The sequence below is a fragment of the Barbus barbus genome (assembly GCF_936440315.1).
Source record: "Barbus barbus genome assembly, chromosome: 35".
NCBI classification, from domain to species: domain Eukaryota; kingdom Metazoa; phylum Chordata; class Actinopteri; order Cypriniformes; family Cyprinidae; genus Barbus; species Barbus barbus.
Window position 1 is genome coordinate 13814286 of NC_136763.1, and position 18371 is coordinate 13832656.

The 18371-nt window shown below is 36.0% G+C and overlaps 1 protein-coding gene across 1 annotated transcript in view; it reads right to left on the bottom strand.

The window, feature by feature from the left end:
- The window catches only part of LOC306855266 (liprin-alpha-4-like), a gene marked incomplete at both ends in the record, with an annotated part of 96358 nt that overhangs the window by 18569 nt on the left and 59418 nt on the right, over positions 1 to 18371 (bottom strand). Inside the window, 8 exons of the mRNA XM_079393824.1 lie at positions 692 to 823; positions 2733 to 2816; positions 4342 to 4476; positions 5979 to 6125; positions 7760 to 7981; positions 12088 to 12171; positions 14352 to 14426; positions 16879 to 17043. Coding sequence (XP_079249950.1) covers positions 692 to 823; positions 2733 to 2816; positions 4342 to 4476; positions 5979 to 6125; positions 7760 to 7981; positions 12088 to 12171; positions 14352 to 14426; positions 16879 to 17043 — 1044 coding nt within the window. The remainder of the gene's footprint in view (positions 1 to 691; positions 824 to 2732; positions 2817 to 4341; positions 4477 to 5978; positions 6126 to 7759; positions 7982 to 12087; positions 12172 to 14351; positions 14427 to 16878; positions 17044 to 18371) is intronic.

Sequence of the window (18371 nt, forward strand, 5' to 3'; positions counted from 1 at the left end):
TCTGGCCACTTCTGTCATCTTAGCTTACAGCTCAAAAGAGAAAAAGACTGGGTTCTATTCATTCAAGCAGAATAGGGAACCTTTATATCTATGTTTTCCACAAGCAATTTCCAGATGCTCTATAGGATGAAGCAGATTGTAAATATGTAAATACATATTAATATAAAATTATTTTCAATAATGAATTAATCATTTAAATATGTAAATAATAATTCAAACAGTTTCATAAGATAAATGAGCATTAAGAAAATTAATCAACATAACATTTAATTTCTTACAAATAAAAAATATGAATAGATTTAAATATCTTTTACAATGAATGAGCTCTTAAGATCTTCTTTTTGTTCATTAAGAAAAGAAAAAAGAAACAAAATTATTTGCCAATGCTGAAAAAATATAATTACATATATTATTAAAAATATTTCCTTTTAACATTTAAAAAATGTAATGTTAAATAATGGAATTTTACAAATAATAAAATTAAGTAATATAATATATTTATATATTTATTTATTTATTTTTTCCTGAAAACAGCCGTTAATATCTTATGTTTTTCTGAGATCTGCTGTAATTAGGCCTGGGAAACCTGTCAGACCTGTGTGTGTTTGCTTCAATACTCTTTGAGCATCTCCTGAGCAAATGGTCAAATGTGTACAGTAGTATGTGCAGGTAGGTATTGTACAATCTGTACCTTGTCCTCCAGCGCAGCCATGCGCTCCTTCAGGTGCAGTTGAAGCCGTTCATTGGACTCTGTGAGAAGACGGTCCACAGTGTCAGACAGACGCTTGTTATGCTCCTCGTTCATCTTCTCCCTCTGCCGAGCCTGAAAAAGAGTGACAGCGAACAGAGAAGATAAAAGAAAGAAAGAAAAAAAGGGAAGTATGAAACAACATCCTTTATTTAAGAGTACAACTAGACTGGAATTTGTTTTTCTGATAATCTACGTACAGTAGAACCAATAGAGGGCAGTATTACACCCTAAAGCACTGTCATCACGTTCTAAGAGTTTTATGTCTGATTTTTTTAGTCAGATTCATGATATTAAAACACATAGCTGCCTTTGAGAGTTCACATTTTGCTTCAGCATTTACAACTAATTTCTCACATATTTCTAAGGGTGTTTAGAGTGCCTTTTGGGATAATCCCTCAAGAAAATGAATAATGACAGTCCTTGTAGCTGAATGCAGGGGTGATGACTTTTAAACAAAGTTGCGGCTGGATATGGGCACTCAGTTGCCTGGCAACAAAATCTTAATTTTCTTTTGGTGGCAACGGTCTTTAAAATGTAGTCAACACAGAGCACTGTGACTGTCAGGAAAGAACGGGAGCTCAAGCCCAGTCTGGGGTGTAAGTATCAAGGTTTAATAAAGGCTGAAGGAGGATAAGGGCTCTCTTTGACTGCTTTAAGTCATTACAACCATCAGCTACACGCAGAAAGAAATTAGCCATGCATGAATTATTCAAAATCCAAATATAGCAGCCAATTACAGCTCTGCTCTCACTGGGGGGTGGGGAAATTCATCTGCAAGATAGGCTAAAAAATGTCCCATATTCTCAGAGCAGCAGCATGTGTGTGTGAGTGTGTTTGTACAGGAGTGCTAGTCTATCGATCTTTGTTTGCCTCTGTTGTGTGTGTAAAAAACAGAAGAAGACACAAAGCAGCACAGGCTAATCAGAGCGGTCAGGCCGCAGAGTGCCCACAGTGAGGTCGAACACACCGCCTGCAGGCCTGGTCAAGACCTACTGTGCAACAGGTAACACGTCTTCCTTAACACACACACACAGAAACCATATACTTATATTGTTTTATTTAAATCTAATCTAAATAACTACAGAATAACCTTGAAACCCAAACAAATTTTTTTTACGGTTTTAAAATAAAAAAACTTTATCATTAAATTATGGTTATGCATGTCCATTGACTACTATTCTATTGTTAAAATGAAAAAAGTGAAAAAGTGTATATTAAATATTATTTTTATATTATATTATAATATATAATATTAAAATATATTTAATATATACGTATTATTATATTATAGTATACAATATATTATATTATTTCTTAATTAATTATTAAAAATATATATTTAGAATCCATTATGGTAACAATATATTAATATATATTTTAATCTTTGTTAATGTTAGTTAATAAAGGTCCATTATATAATATACTTTTTTATTTTATTTTAATAATGTATTAGTAAATGTTGAAATTAATATACAGTAAACTAAGATTATTACGTTCATGCACAGGTTCATGTTAACTAATGTAACTATTGTGAAGTGTGACCTATAAGTATGTGTAATACAAACTGCTAGGGACAATATGGCTAAACAAACATTACACAGGCAAATCATTTACCATTTTACATTTTCATTTTGATATGTTGTTTATTTACTTTTCCCTAATAGGAACCATCTGATGTGGGTTATTGCAAGTTTTGTGTTGACATTGTGGCCAAGCATATGAACATTCGCACGCACTCACAAAAAACCAAACAAACAAAAAAACACTGGTTAGAGTGTTCATTCTTATGTGCACTTAAATCAAAATCACACTCTCTCACACACACACACACACACACACAGCGTAATGAATCAAAGTCACTCTCGCACTCCCTCATTTACTCCCTCATAACTCATCTTTCCTCTATCAAACATTCACTCATTCAGTGAAAAACTCAGCATCCCTTTTTCTTTTGGTGTCATGACCCCAACCCAGTCCTCACCCTGCCCAGCTCTTGGTTCTTCTCTTCCAGCTGGGCCTCCAGTTGGCGCAAACGCTCCTCGATGTTGCCATGTCTCTCCTCCGCCTACAGGAAACACCGACATTAATATAAAAAGCAACAGCAGGGCAAAAACCTTCACAGATTAGACACTTCACATTTAACAAGAAAGAGATTTAATTTAATTGTTTGTATTCTATTGGTCACAGAAATATGCTTGTCAAATCTGTTTTCAAAAACCATATTTAAAATGAAAATAAAGCTATGAGACTGTTTTTTTTTTTTTTAAGGTTTAAGTTCAACCATGGATCTGTATTATTTGAAGCATGAAGTGTATGACAGGATGCCACTGACTGAGAATGACAAAACTTCCCATTTTTAATTAACTACATTAGCGAGACTATAAACAAAACCCCACTGCCTCTCTGCCACTCTTACAAGACATTTGGCTGCCTCTGAAAAACAATGTCATCCACAATTCCAGTTGATGTTCAAATGAAATGTGACTGCTACAGAGTGAGGATTATCTTAACTGGCAAGAGAAGGAGACGGAAGCCTGTAGAAGAGAAATATCAGCTCTACCTGTGGTGATGCAATGGAGTGCTTTATTATATACAGTACAGCTGTATTTTTTTAGTCTTTTTTTGACACTTATAAGAAGAGAAAGGACACAACTGATGGGAAAAGGGCTGAAAAAGGATGACAAAATAATGTCAGACTCAAACTTACACGAGTACCAAAGCTCAAAGTGTTGTAAAGCATGTTGCCTGACACTAGGCCTCAGGTCTGACCTTTTTTTTAAATTTTTTTATAAGTGATACTGAACTGGTTTTGCTTCAAGATCCAGATTTTACTTTGGACATCAAGTGGAAACCCAACACTGAAAAGACCCACCAACATTGCTTATTGAAAACAACAATCTTAACTACAGTACCATGAACTCTATAGGTACAAAATATTAAAGATAATTAACATATCAACAATAACACAAATGTGATTCACCTATTGAGCAAATTTCAGTCTCAATTAAAACTAAATCTGTTAAAGAACATTTTCATTAACTGAAAAAAAACTAAAAAAACTAAATGAAAATGAAAACTATTGCCTTGGAATCAAACTGAATTTAAGTTAAAAACTAAAATAGCACCGTATTTAATGTAATATGGGGTGTATTTATTATACCACAAATACTTTGGTTAAACAATGTTGGCATCTGCTTAATGTCAATTGTTTAGCTTAATATCAACATCTGCCTAATATGCAATTCACTTTTTGTTTTTTTGAACATTTGTTTTTATTCCTGATTTCCATAATCCAGTTAGAATGTACCTACAACCTAAAATTGGGCCTTGACCCATTATAGAACTTTTAGATGCTTCTCTAAATCATATCTCAGTGGGCTAAAAAGTCTTTTGAACATCTTATGTTGCTGATCTCATATCTAATCCTGCTGTGTAATCTTTTGATGTCAGTTTCCGCCCTTCTTTACCTTATCCTTTGCTTCATCACCATCTCAGAGGGCATTTAACAAGAAAGAGATTTAGATTTAATGAGAACTGACTCTCTCATTTTTTTCTGCTACTGTTGTCTGGAGGAGCGACTGAGTACTTGCCTTGGTGAGGGCGGCCACCCTCTGGGCCAGTTCAGCCTCCACCTCGGGCAGAGTCTCCGCCTTCCTCATAGTCTGCTGTAGCCGTTGTTCTGCCAACTCCAGCAATTCCTGGAGGTGTCGCACCTTCTCCTCGCTCTGATAAAAAGACACGGTGCATGCAAACAGCACAAAAATAAGACAAACAGAGGGTGTACATTCATGTAGACACCCCCATTTTAAAAGAACCCACAGATATTGAGATACAAAGGTAAGACCCACACAAGGTTACAAGGTACTCAAAACACACACGTGAACGAAAACATAACATACATTTAAAACAGGAAGCACACATACAACACAAAATAAATAAGTGCACATAAAAACAAACCACCAGTGTACAAACACACACAAAATACATACACATGATCAAGTTTCAAAGTCAAAATTTTCAAAAGTTTGGGGTTGTTAAGATATTTATGTTTTTGGAGAACGTCTCACTAAGTGCTCACCAAGGTTGCATTTATTTGATCATAATATTGTGAAATATTTTTACAAATGAAAATAACTGCTTTCTGTTTTAATATCTGTAATGGCAAAGCTTAATTTTCTGCATCCATTATTCCAGGGCTGCGTTCAGCCCCGAAAAAACGGTGAAAAACGTTTATTAAACGGAAACGGTGGTGCGTTGAACCTGAACGTGCCCCAGTCTTCAGCATCACATGATCCTTAAGAAATCATTTTAATATGCTGATTTGTTGCACAAGAAACATTTCTTATTACTATCAATGTTGAAAACAGTTGTGCTGCTTAATAATTTTGTGGAAACTGTGATAACTTTATTTTTTCAGGATTCTCTCATAAATAGAAAGTTCATAAGAACAGCATTTAATTTAAGTAGAAATTGTTTGTAACATTATGAATGTCATCACCGCTACTTTTAATCAATTTAATACATCTTTCATTAATAAAAGTATTAATTTCTTAAAAAAAACAATCCTACTGACCCCAAACTTTTTAAGGGTAGTGTACATCTATCACTGTAATATCAATGTGATGTAATGCAGTTTTTTATTCTCATATGCTTAAACAGGGCCGCTGTGAATATTCACATGGCCTGGGACTTTTTTTTTTTAGGTCTGCCCAATTCTCCCTGGGTCCAATAAGTGGGCTAGGACCCAAAGCAACGTTCCTGGTTGTCCCCCCCTGACGACATCCCTGCCTTAAGCACAAAAACACAAAACACATGCTGTCTATACAAGAACAGATGTCTTGATTTAGCCATCTCTTTTGAGATATTTATACCCACTGCATTCATAACAAACACTCTGTCCAAACTGGCACCAACATCAATGCATTTGGGAATCCTCTTTCTTTCTCCAGTTGATAGATCTGGATATTAAAACAGTCAGGGGCGGTACCTGCTTCCTCGCAGCATGCCTCTTCTCAGTGTGCTAAAGGATTCCAGCATGAATCTGCTGCTTTAGGGCTAATTAAACCCCCTCTGACTAACATGCGCCCTTCATACGCACAGGCACAGATGGAATATGACTCTTAGAACATCTCAACTGCATTATGGGACATCAACCAGCACTGACCAACAGTGCTCAAACTTGAAATTAACTTCAAATCAGCACAGGCCTGATTCAAGGTTGGCATACCTGTCGGTAAAGTGAGTCCTTGGTGGCCAGCTCGTTCTCTAGCTTGTCGTTCAGGTCATGGATTGAGGTGGTTTCTCTCTGGGCGGCCAGGTAGCGCTTTTCTAATGTTGTGATTCGCTCCTCCATGTCCTCCTTCTGTGCCATCGCCTGTCAAACAGGCACATAGTAAGAGAAAACAAAAACCCTTGGGAAGTTTGAAAACCCTACAACAACTTATGAAAAAGTTATCTAAACAATGGAACTGATTAAAATCGGCATAAAATTAAAATTCACTAGAATTTGATCCGACCTCCACTATCCCCACTGGATTGTGTTTACACGGTAGTTTTTTGGTTCAGTACCAGAGTACATTTGTGCCAAAGTGGCAGCTGTTTATCTCTAATGCTAGGTAACGTTTATGCAGAAGAAGTCAAAATGAATGGATGGAACTGAACATTTAGATTTGTTTGCACAGTGTTAAAGGGGTCATATGATGCGATTTCAAGTTTTCCTTTCTCTTTGGAGTATTACAAGCTGTTCGTGCATAGATGAGATCCCTAAAGTTGCAAAGACTAAAGTCTCAAACCCAAAGAGATATTCTTTATAAAAGTTAATACTTGTCCACGGCCCCCTAAAACGGCTCATTCAAACACGCCCTCACATGTCTACGTCACGATGTGGAAATATTTGCGTAATGCCGCCCAAATGTTCACGCAAAGAAAGAAGGCGTGGTTTCAGTAACCGCAGTAGTGCTGATGCAGCCATGTCAAGGAGAGGCTGTTTCTATGCGAAAGCAAAAGCACTTTATTTGGCCTTCCGAAAGTAGATGCAATTAGGAATCATTGGTTAAGACTTGTTTACAACACAACAGCACAACCCAAATGTTCGAATTTGTGCAACACATTTTATGGATGACAGTTTCGTGAACCTAGTAGAGTACAAGGCTGGCTACATTTCCGAAATAAGCTTGTGGTGTTCGGGTGGGTCAGTTGGCCAATCAGAGCAGACTGCACTTGTTGGAGGGGTTTTGTAGAAAACGATGCATTTGAGAGAGGCTGAACATAGAGGAACTACAATAATGTACAGTATTTGAAAAATAATTTGTTTTTTTAATTTTAAAGCATGTCAACATATTCGGTTACACCAAATACAAAAATAATGATCTTTAAAATAGCATCATATGACCCCTTTAACACAGAACAGCTCATGTGTCTAAATAGTTGTGACTGTAATGATTCAAAAGAATGTGGGAGACCTGCATTTGAGTTCAGAAAACAGCATTCGCATTATCCAACTCTGACATCAAATGAACCCGGGTGCGCACCTAATGCTAGTGAGAAAGCACCGTTAGAGTCAATTTTCTTAATGCATCTTATTGATCCTATTGTGAATGCTTCACCTGTGAATGTTTAATAATTATTTTTAATCAGAAAGCCATAACTTGAATGACAGACATCAGCGATGCGCATTGGTGTCCTGAAATGAGGAGGCAAAGTCCTCCTCATACACACTTATACATTCATATACATATACATATACATATACATATACACATACACAATAACTAATAGTAGTTTGCAAAGTAAATTATTTTTGGAAGAACAGCTCCTTTAAATACCCTAAATCTTTAGACCTTGCCAGGGAATGAGTCATAATTGCATTATTTGCAACCTTCTGTCTCTCAACAAAAATAAAGCTGTTGAGAAAATGTCCTCACGGCCCAATGTTTTATCTTCCCTAAAACAAGCCCTCATCGCTCTGTCCCCATTCTGTCCCTTTCTTCTCTCCCCAATCATTCTAACCTCGCGTATGTCCCTCTGGTGCTTGGCGCTCAGCTCCTCGCTCTTCAGTAGGTCTTTGCGGGAGGTAGCCAGTTCCGTCTCAAGCTCAGACATGCGATTGGTCAGGCCACTGATCCGCTCTCTGTTTTGGGCCAGCTCCTTATTGGCCTTATCCAGGAGTTCCTGCAGCTCCAGACACCTGCTGGTGTCGTCATGGGCATCGATGGAGCCATTAGGAAGCCTCTGTCACAAACACAAAGGTATGTTAGTGATGCAATGGAGACTTAGTCGAGAATTTTAAAACTTGTGTATCGGTCCCCTGATTTCCACTTAGGTTCCCAAATGAGCTTCAGAATGCCAAAATAAACTTCTAAATTAATTTTCAGAGTGGCAAAATATGCTGAGTCAGAGTCTGAAGAACACACTCAGCAAGTTAAACAGCTTGACTGCAATTATGGCCTCAGGAGTTCAGAGGTTCTCTCGAATGCATCATATCGTGACCGTGCATTTCATCCACCTACTTTATACAGCTGAGCAAATTAAAACCTCCACACTAGTGATTTGCAAACAAAAATACAACTTGGGTTAGATGTATCTTTTCCCCAAAAACTGTCTGCTTTCTCAAAACTGAAACATCCAGTTCAGGGCTTACAGGAGAATTCCATAAAGGCACATTTAATGAGGGCACATGGGGGTGCTCAACTCTATATCACTACTGTAAAGCTGACAAAAGGCCTTTTACAGGAGGCCTTTCTGAAATGTTTTGGACCAAATTTGTTTGTGGATGTCAGTAATGCTGATTGGCACTGATGTGCTTCTCGGCATTAAACTGAATTACATGCTGTTAATTAAATAATTCTTCAGAGAGAGCTCAGAGATTCAGAAACACAGCAGGCAGCCTGCCAAAGACAACTCATTTATAATTTCTTGTCTCTCACATTTTTTAACATTTAAACCCCATTTTTCATTAAAAAAATTCTACTATTTTATTAGCAGGTGCTATCTTGAACTACAAACCAAATTTGATTAAAACAATGAGATTTAAGTGAAGTGACATACTACCAAGTATGGTGACCCATACTCTGAATTCGTGCTCTGCATTTAACCCATCCATCGTGCACACACACAGCAGTGAACACACACACACCGTGAACATACACCCGGAGCAATGGGCAGCCATTTATGCTGCGGCGCCCGGGGAGCAGTTGGGGGTTCGGTGCCTTGCTCAAGGGCACCTCAGTCGTGATATTGAGAGTGGAGAGAGCGCTGGACATTCACTCCCCCACCTACAATCCCTGCAGGCCCGAGACTCGAACCCGCAACCTTTGGATTACGAGCCCAACTCTCTAACCATTAGGCCACGACTTCCCTTCCCTTTAACTTACCTTTATAAAACAAAAGACTTTTACCTATCACTTATTTGTGCTTTAAATGGCGGTAAAAATATTTTCAAAAGGTGTAAAAATTTTCAAATGTCTGTATGGATTGATTAAATTGTTTTACCCTTGTCACTGAACAGCATTATCCAACAATTTTGCCTATAATAAAGATAAATTGTAAAAAAAGAAGAAGACAATTGAAATATTGAAAAACATTTGAAAAAACTTCATCAAAATATGGACTTCAAATACTAAATGCAAATCATTTTATCACATAAATAAATAAAATTTATAAATAACTAATGTGTGTATTTGGGACATATTAAATGCCAGATATGAAATTATACTTAGCAAGATCTAGGATGCTTTTTGAAACAATCTATGAAACAATGTGTCAATTTACAAAACCATTTTACTAGGGAATGCTATTAAATGCAATACATAATTTGAAATGTGTTGGAAATTACACAGAAAAATGTGTTTCATGGGAGTATTACTCCCACATGAAAAGTCCACATGGTCCAGAACGCCCATTCTTAAAACGCCCTCATATGCTATGATCTTTGACCTTCATAGCTTTATCAGAAATTTTGCAGAACCCTCTCAGTCACTCTACTGGGAGACTGCAGAAAAACCCATGTCGGCCTTTGACAGGCTAAACTTTGTTTCAAGTATTTGATGAGCCATGAACCGCAGGGACTATCAGCCATATTTCTGCCCTCCAGGGAGGCTTGAGCCAGCTCTCCAGAGAAACACACAGTCTGGACCACGTCTGCCGTCTCTGGCCATCTACTTCTGTCTGCTTTCATCCTCTGCATCCAGCTCTATATGATTCATTGTTACTAATCACACATGCAGTTTGAAGTCAACTGTAAATTTACACAAATTTAAGACATTTCTGTTAAAATTGTACATTTCACAAAAAAGGTATGTTTGGGAAAAGCCTGCAGGCATTTTCATTATCTTCCTCTGAAGGTGTAATATTACGAAACGCAACCTTTCAGGTACTAAAACAACACCCAGGAGAAAGCCACCAAAACATGTTTTGCTCTAGTTCTATTAAAGTACAATTATAGAAATTATTATAGTAGCCATCAGAGTTATCCTTCCCCTATATATATATATTAAAAAATATATATTTTTTATATATATACTGTATATATATATATAAAATTATTTCTCAGTCCACATTTCCTTCCGACTACTTATATATAATATATGACAGTGATGATCTAAAATAAACTCCGAAAAGCCAGAACATGAATGACATCTGGAAGAGCTCTATTAATAAATGGCACAAGTAGAGAACTTAAAGAGCTTCACACACACACACACACACACACACACACACAAACACAAACTGCTGAAGAGACACGGTGAAGTATCAAACAGTCAGCAGGGCAATGTTCTTCCTCATTAGAAGCAGTTTTAGCTACCGTTTCGGATTCAGTAACCTTTCAGAAAAATGCTGACACAGAACACTGACTGTCTGACAATCAACCATCAGCTTCTTTTTTTACATTTTTTTTATAAGTTTTTATTATTTGGAGTCTGTTACGTATAAGCTCATCTGCTACAACACTCCTAAAAGCTAAAAAACAATATTCTATATCTCTTAGTAAATATATACAAATTTAATACCTTTAAATCTTGCCACAACCTCCTGTTTCAATTGGAAATACATTAACATAAAAAGAAAAGCATGTTCAACAAGTTCGTCTTTATAGACGGGATGAATAGTTGAAACAGCATCAGATCTGATATATATTAAAAAAAAAGGTCTGTTTTTTTATTTATTTTTTATTGAACATGCACATGAATGTATTTTTCAAAATTAGCTTTATAACAAGCATTTAAAAAAGATAGAAACATAAAATAGGGTAGATTTTTCTTTTCATGCTGACTTTAAAGACAGGCTTTCATAATGAAACCACAATCTAATATCTGCTCTCAAACTAATTTTGTGTACTAATGAGCAAATCGATATTGCCGCACTGAAAAAAATCTCTTATTACAGAAAATCAATAAATAGCATTTCACATACATAAATAAAAGATCAGGTGATATTTAAACAATGAACCACAGGATCAAAGATTAAGAGCGATTCACAATTCTCCGATTGACCAGACTCCTGTTGGCTTGCTGACTGCTAGAAGTGAGTCACACTCAGAGACAGGAGACAATTTAGCAGCCTGTGCTGAAGGTCGAAGGGCAAAAGCACTTGGCGCATAATCAATGCAGTTTATTTCTCAGTAGCGAAGAAAATACCATCTGTGAGAGAGGTATTAGAGCAGGAGGGATCCCTTTTGGACAAGTGCCTCAGATATAAACTGTTGCAAGGTGTAAGTAATGATAAAACCTATGGGGTCATACACTAACGTTTAAAAGTCTCTTACGCTAACCAAAGCTGCATTTATTTGTGCAAACAGTAAAAACAATAATACTGTGGAATACTATTACAATAAAAAAAAAAAAAAACTTTTGCATTTAAATGTTTAAACATTTTATTTATTTCTGTGATGGCAAAGTTTAATTTGTCACATGATCCTTCAGAAATGTTGAAAACAGTTGTGCTGCAAATTATTTTGTGGAAGCCGTAATACATTTTTCAGGATTCTATTATAAAAAGAAAGTTTTATTTGAAATAGAATATTCTTTGTAACATTAAAGCTATTATTATATTAGTATTTGTATTATTCATATATCATAAAAGTATTATTTCTTTCCAACCACTGAACAAATAAATAAATAAATCTAAACTTTTGAGCAATAGTTTACTTTGGCATGACATTTGCATTGTGTCAGAACTGAACATTATAATTTACAGAATAATGTACAGAATGTCCTGACAAAGATTCAGCTTTAAAAGGTCTTAGAATAAAACTACATTAAAGACTATTTTAAGCACTACCCAAAATTAAAATATTCAAATTATGCTAATCCAACTTTAAAGAACTACAGCACATGTACCTTCCATGTAGGTTTAGAGCTGTCTATCCTGTCCACAGCATCTCCATCCGTCTGTCCATCCTTTCTCTGTCTCAACATGACCACCTAGATAAACAAAAAACGTATCAAAGTCACTCTATACAGGTTGTTAAATGTGTTAAACTAACCTACAGTACCACACTCCACACAACATTCATGCTACATCAAATGAGGCATAGCACGATTACTGTTCACGAAGCGCGGCAGAGGCAATGGTGCACATCTTCATTTTTTTCCAATTGCACATTATGAAGATGAACATTTTGGGTGATAGTGGGATTTAATAGTGTTCCTCCTAATAGCATTTGAGCACTGTTCCTGTCTTCTTAAGGCTGGCTAGGAGTCTTGTGGGAGATAAGATTACACAAACTACCCATTTTGAGGAATTAACTTATCATTGTGCTTAAAAGCTGCATGTTATTAAGGTATTAATGAAATACTGGTGGGCCATTTGCATTTGAATCCTCGCATATCAGACACACTGAATGTGAAAATTGGAGAAAGACAATTAAAATATGTACACATTCATTTGCATGCCAGTATTTGGATGAAGGGATGTGATTTACATATTCACAAGGCTCTCTTTATTATAGCTCGTTTGTATTAGAGCATTAGAGGAGGCTGACAAGACACCGCTTCACAAGAATCCCTCAAAACCCTCTACTGTAGAGCAACATTCAAGACAGCTACAAAATAGTGTGAAGAATCCGCAGCATTACAGTCTCTTTATCTCCGGTAAGAGGACAATACAATCAGGTGTGGGAGGAAGGGATGAAAGAAAGATTGTGTTTTAAGAGTTTTATGACATATAATCCACCACAAGGACCAATTTGGTCAGAGTAATGCAACCAAATGCTACATCACTGTTTTAGTATCTGAGCTGAGGGATAAATCATGCTCACCTAAATGGTCCGATTTTAACGTTTTATTATTTTCAGTGAACTGGATCATCCTAAATGGTGTAGCACTGGAGAGTCACATTCATTCTATGGAATCAGTTTGAACTAGTATGTATTTTTTTTGTGTGTGTATCATAATTAATAAAACAAACAAAATAAAATATACATTTTACCTGCCATTCATACTCATTATTTGTACCTTACATTATAATATTTCAGCAATCAAATTACCTTTTTATTTATTTTTACAAAATGCCCATCATCCAGTTTTAACAGTAGTTTCTTTATTTACAATGAGAAAATATTTGAGTTGCTACATATTTGCAGTCACTGCAGCTGCATAGACTTTCAATGGATGAAAAAATGATGAGAGAACATTAAAAATATAATTATTTGGAAGACTTGAATACCCCACCCCCCCAAAAAATGTCCGTAATGGCTTTTACATAAAAAAAAAAAACAGTGAATTGCCTAACTGTAGTTCAACTATAGTACTTCAAATTATAATTAGCTCATAGCCTGGTAGTTTCAAAATCAATTCCCCAACAGTGGTGATGACCACTTCCTTTGTTCCTTTTGCAGCATTAGGTCCTGTTTGTACTGAGACAGCATAAAATCTTCCCGTTGGTCATAACGCAGCATCATGACACCCAGAGGCCACCTCACATCCCACCTCTGCAGTGCAGGCCGCAGCCAAAGACTCCTCTTACTCAACGGATGACAGAAAAATAGCTTTTTTTCAATGTGTTCACACATGGTGACTGACCCGTATTAGACGGTTATGAATGATGTGAAGATTTATTCAATGGGAGAGTGCAAAACTGGGCCATTCTTTTTTTTTTTTTTTTTTGTATTTTACATTTTAGTAAAATCAAAAGTATTTTTATTACTAAAATATTAAAATGTAAGGTACATGAATGGCATGTGGAATTCATATTAGTTTTATTCACAAATGTTACATCACCAATTAAAACATGAAATTAATAAAAAAAATTATAAATTAGGCTACATAGAGACCAATTAGGGAATCAAATTAAAAGCAATAAATTATGATACAAAAAAAACATTCACTTAGAAGAAGTGCAGTGAATAAGTGTGTTGCCAACACTTTTTTGTTATCAGTGTAAATCTAAAGCATGTCACATGCATTGGCTTTGCTTGAACTCTCAGCAGCATGTGAGTGATGAAATCAGGCAGCGTGCATTTCCTACTTGGGTTGACAGCGGGGGGCAGGTGCTCATTGGACAGATGTTAATGAGATCAGCAAATCCATACCAGTGCGCATGCATACCTAAACACACACACACACACACACACACACACACACACACACACACACGGACGTACCTCCTGAGCTGCGGCTGCCAGCTGTCCTTCTAATGTAGTCACCCTTTCAAGAGCCACCCGTAACCTTTCACGCACCTGTGCAAATGAAAAACAAAAAAGACTTTAATAGCCAAATTTACACATGCCAACAAAGCCCTGTCAGCATTCATTCCAATTCCAGTCATGTGATTAACTACTACTAATGTTACATAGACAGACTTTGCATTAATGAAAAGCATTCATTTGTGTCTTTAAAATGTTACAAGTAGGGTTGCAAGATATAATCAAAATATAATCGATATCGCAGAATAGCTTAGTTGATTGTCAAATCGCGATGGCTGTGATTTAATTAAATTAACATACTGTAAGCCTTACTTTTTAAAGTGAAGTACAGCATTTACATATGGGTAGTTAATGATTCAGTGTTTCAGCATCTCAGAACAGTTCATTTACTGTGAATCAAGCCATGATGAGACACTGATATCATGTGCACATAGTGCCAAGCTTCAGTCTGAACCTAGAAATGCATATTTATTTTGTCAACAACCCATCAAAATAAAAGCTAGATGTTTACCATTTGAAAACAAAGAAATGAAAATGTAAATATTAGTACTTATTATTAAAGTGAATTAAAGTTAGATTTTTTATTACCATATTTTTGAAATATTTTTCTTATTTTGTTCATTATTTTATAATAAGAATTATTTTATAGTCATATTTAATTGGTCAAAAACAATGGGATTGTGGAGTCAAAGTATGAACAAATTTTTTATTTTTTTAAGTACTTTCCAAACCATTCAGCCCTAAAATTATTTCACGCTTAAAAAATGAGTAAAAATCACTTCAAATTTTTACAACCGGAATTCCGGAATTAAATTTGAATAAAATGAAAACTAAAAAAAAAAAACTTTCAAATCACATGAGCCAATATTTTATTCACATTAAATATAAAAATAAAATAAAAGACAAATAAATTTTACACTTTTATCCACTAAATGAGCTCATTTCAAATTTGATGCCTGCTACAGGTCTCAAAAAAGTTGGCACGGGGGCAACTAAGGGCTGAAAAAGCAAGAAATGTTGAAAAGATTCAGCTGGGAGAACATCTAGCAACTAATTAAGTTAATTGACATCAGGTCTGTAATATGATTAGCTATAAAATGTCTTAAGCCGGGCTCACACTGTGCGATTTTTAATAGTTTTTTGCGATTGCTGCTTGTCACACTGTACGAACATGATCCCCATGTCAGACTGTGGGATTTCAGTTGTCTTAATCTTAATGTCAGACTGTACGACAGTCAAGACGCGACAAAAACCGGACGTACCTTTTTTTTTTTTTTACAAAAACGGATGTACTCGAGAAGACTTGTCCGGAGTTTTACGTCATCGATACGTGACCCGCGTTCTCTCGCTATAATGGTAGCTAGCAAACAACAGCAACATGTAGCGTTAGTTTTATTAATTACATGCCTTGATGTAACGAAAAAGACGACGTGTGTGGAGCAAGTCATGGCTGGGCAAAAGAGGACTTTATGGACTTCCAGTTCTACAGAGCGAACTTGAGGTAATTTTGTTATTCGGGTTTAAACATCCTGCCCCTTAATAAATAAACTTTAAGTAAACTTTACTTTGTACATATATTGTTTTTACAAATAATGAATGGTTTGAAGTTGTCGTGCTAATTGCGTCATCAAGTTCAGTGCTCCTATTGGTTCTTGGTTTGACGGTCGTCATAGGAGATGTCACACTGCAGGAAAGAGTCTGAAATCTTCTGACACTGCCAGAATTTAATCGGAGGAAAAAATTGATCGCAAAGGCCATTAATCGGCTGTCGGTGAACATGTCAAACCAGCGATCTAGACAACCGATTTTAGCCTAGGATTATAGGAATCTTTTAGGATTTTCAAAATTTGTCTCAGACGAACAAATCGTGGCCAAAATCGCACAGTGTGAGCCGGGCTTTAGAGAGGCAGAGTCTCTCAGAAGTAAATTATTTCATTATTAACCTTTATTGTCTGATAGAGCTGGAAACCTATATCAGACAAGAATGGGACCAAATTCCAACACCAAAACTCCAGAAACTCATAACCTCGATGCCCAAATGTCTTCAAACTGTTTTGAAAAGAAGAGGAGATGCTTCACCATGGTAAACATGCCCTCGTCCCAACTATTTTGAGACCTGTAGCAGGCATCAAATTTGAAATGAGCTAATTTTGTGCATAAAATTGAAAGATTTCTCAGTTTAAACATTTGTTATGTTATATATGTTCTATTTTGAATAAAATATTGGCTCATGTGATTTGAAATTATTTTAGTTTTCATTTTATTCAAATTTAAAAAACGTCTCAACATTTCTGGAATTCAGAATGCAGATGCACTCTCCAATAAAATCACTCGACTAATGATTCAACTATTTAAGTCATCTGGTGAAAATTCCTGTATTTTCATATCGCAATATATACCACAGGAAAACAAAATATACCAATGTCAGTTTTTTTCCAATATCATGCAGCCCTAATTACAAGACAAAATTTATAAAAAAACTCACTTTTTCATCCAGAGCTTTATGATGCTCGAAGAGTGATTTCAGAGCCTTGAGCACCTCCACCTCACTGGAAACCCCGGACGGCGGAGGAGCCTGCCTCTTCACCACAGTCATCCTCAGCGAACGCTCGTGACGTGACACCAGACACTCCAAGTGTTCTAAAAGTAGCTAAAGAACAGCAGAAACACACAGGCACACGTTAACACATCTATCGACTATCGTTCTGGACAATATGATTTTAATTGTGCTTGTTCAGTTGTGATTACTGATACTCATAAGCTATGCATAGTCACATATAATGGCCCAGTGCACTTTCAGAATCACTCAAGAGTGAAAATATAGTCAACTTTGGATGCTTTACAATAGAAAATCACGTTGCAAGTAAAACAAACTGGCACTGCAACAATAGATGGTCTGAGCTTATCTGGGCTGCTCACATACCGTACAAGCCAAAATTCTTGCAAATCTCCCCCTGAAGCAAGTCAAGTGTGGCCTAGGGGCTGAGAGAATCTGCAAGGGAATCAACATCTTTTGCAATGTTCATGACAATGCAGCAATATGAATCTGGCGATGGAGATATACACACTTCCATTTCTCACCCGTATCATCTCAGCTGTGTGAACATTCTCTCCATTCACACAATCTCTCAGCCTCGGCCTTGCCAGAAACATAAAGACTGCTTACGCGGCGCAATGTATGGCGAAGCATTTACATAAACATTTACCCACAGACTAATTTTCAGGAGAACTAGTTGCTGACTATTAAAAATGAGTAGTCTCACAAACCCTAGAACATACACTAGCATTCAAAATTCTGGGTTTGGTAAGAATTTTTTAATGGTTTTGTAAGTCTCTTATGTCCACTCAGGCTGCATTTATTTGATTAAAAATACTGTAAAAACAGTTATTTTATTAAATATAATTACAATTTAAAATATATATTTTCTACTCAGTTTCTATTTATTTTCAAATGTAATTTATTCCTGTGATGGCAAAGCTGAATTTTCATTTTAGTGTCACATGATCCTTCAGAAATCATTCTGATTTGCTGATTTTGTGCTCAAGAAACATTTGTTATAATTATCAAACATATTTTCAGGATTCTTTGATGAACAGAAAATCCAAAAAAAAAACAAATGTATTTGAAATAGAAATCTTTTGCAACATTATAAATGTATTTACAGTCATGTTTGATTCATTTTAAGGGATAGTTCACCCAAAAATGAAAATTCTTTCAATAATTACTCACCCTCATATCGTTCCACATCCGTAAAACCTACGTTCGTCTTCAGAACACAAATTAAGAAATTTTTGATGAAATCCGAGAGCTTTCTGACTCTCCATAGACAGCAGCGCAACTATTACGTTCAAGGTCCAGAAAAGTAGTAAGGACACTGATAAAATAGTCCATGTGATATCAGTGGTTCAACCTTAATTTTATGGAGCAACGGGAATACTTTTGTGCACAAAGAAAACAAAAATAACAACTTTATTCAA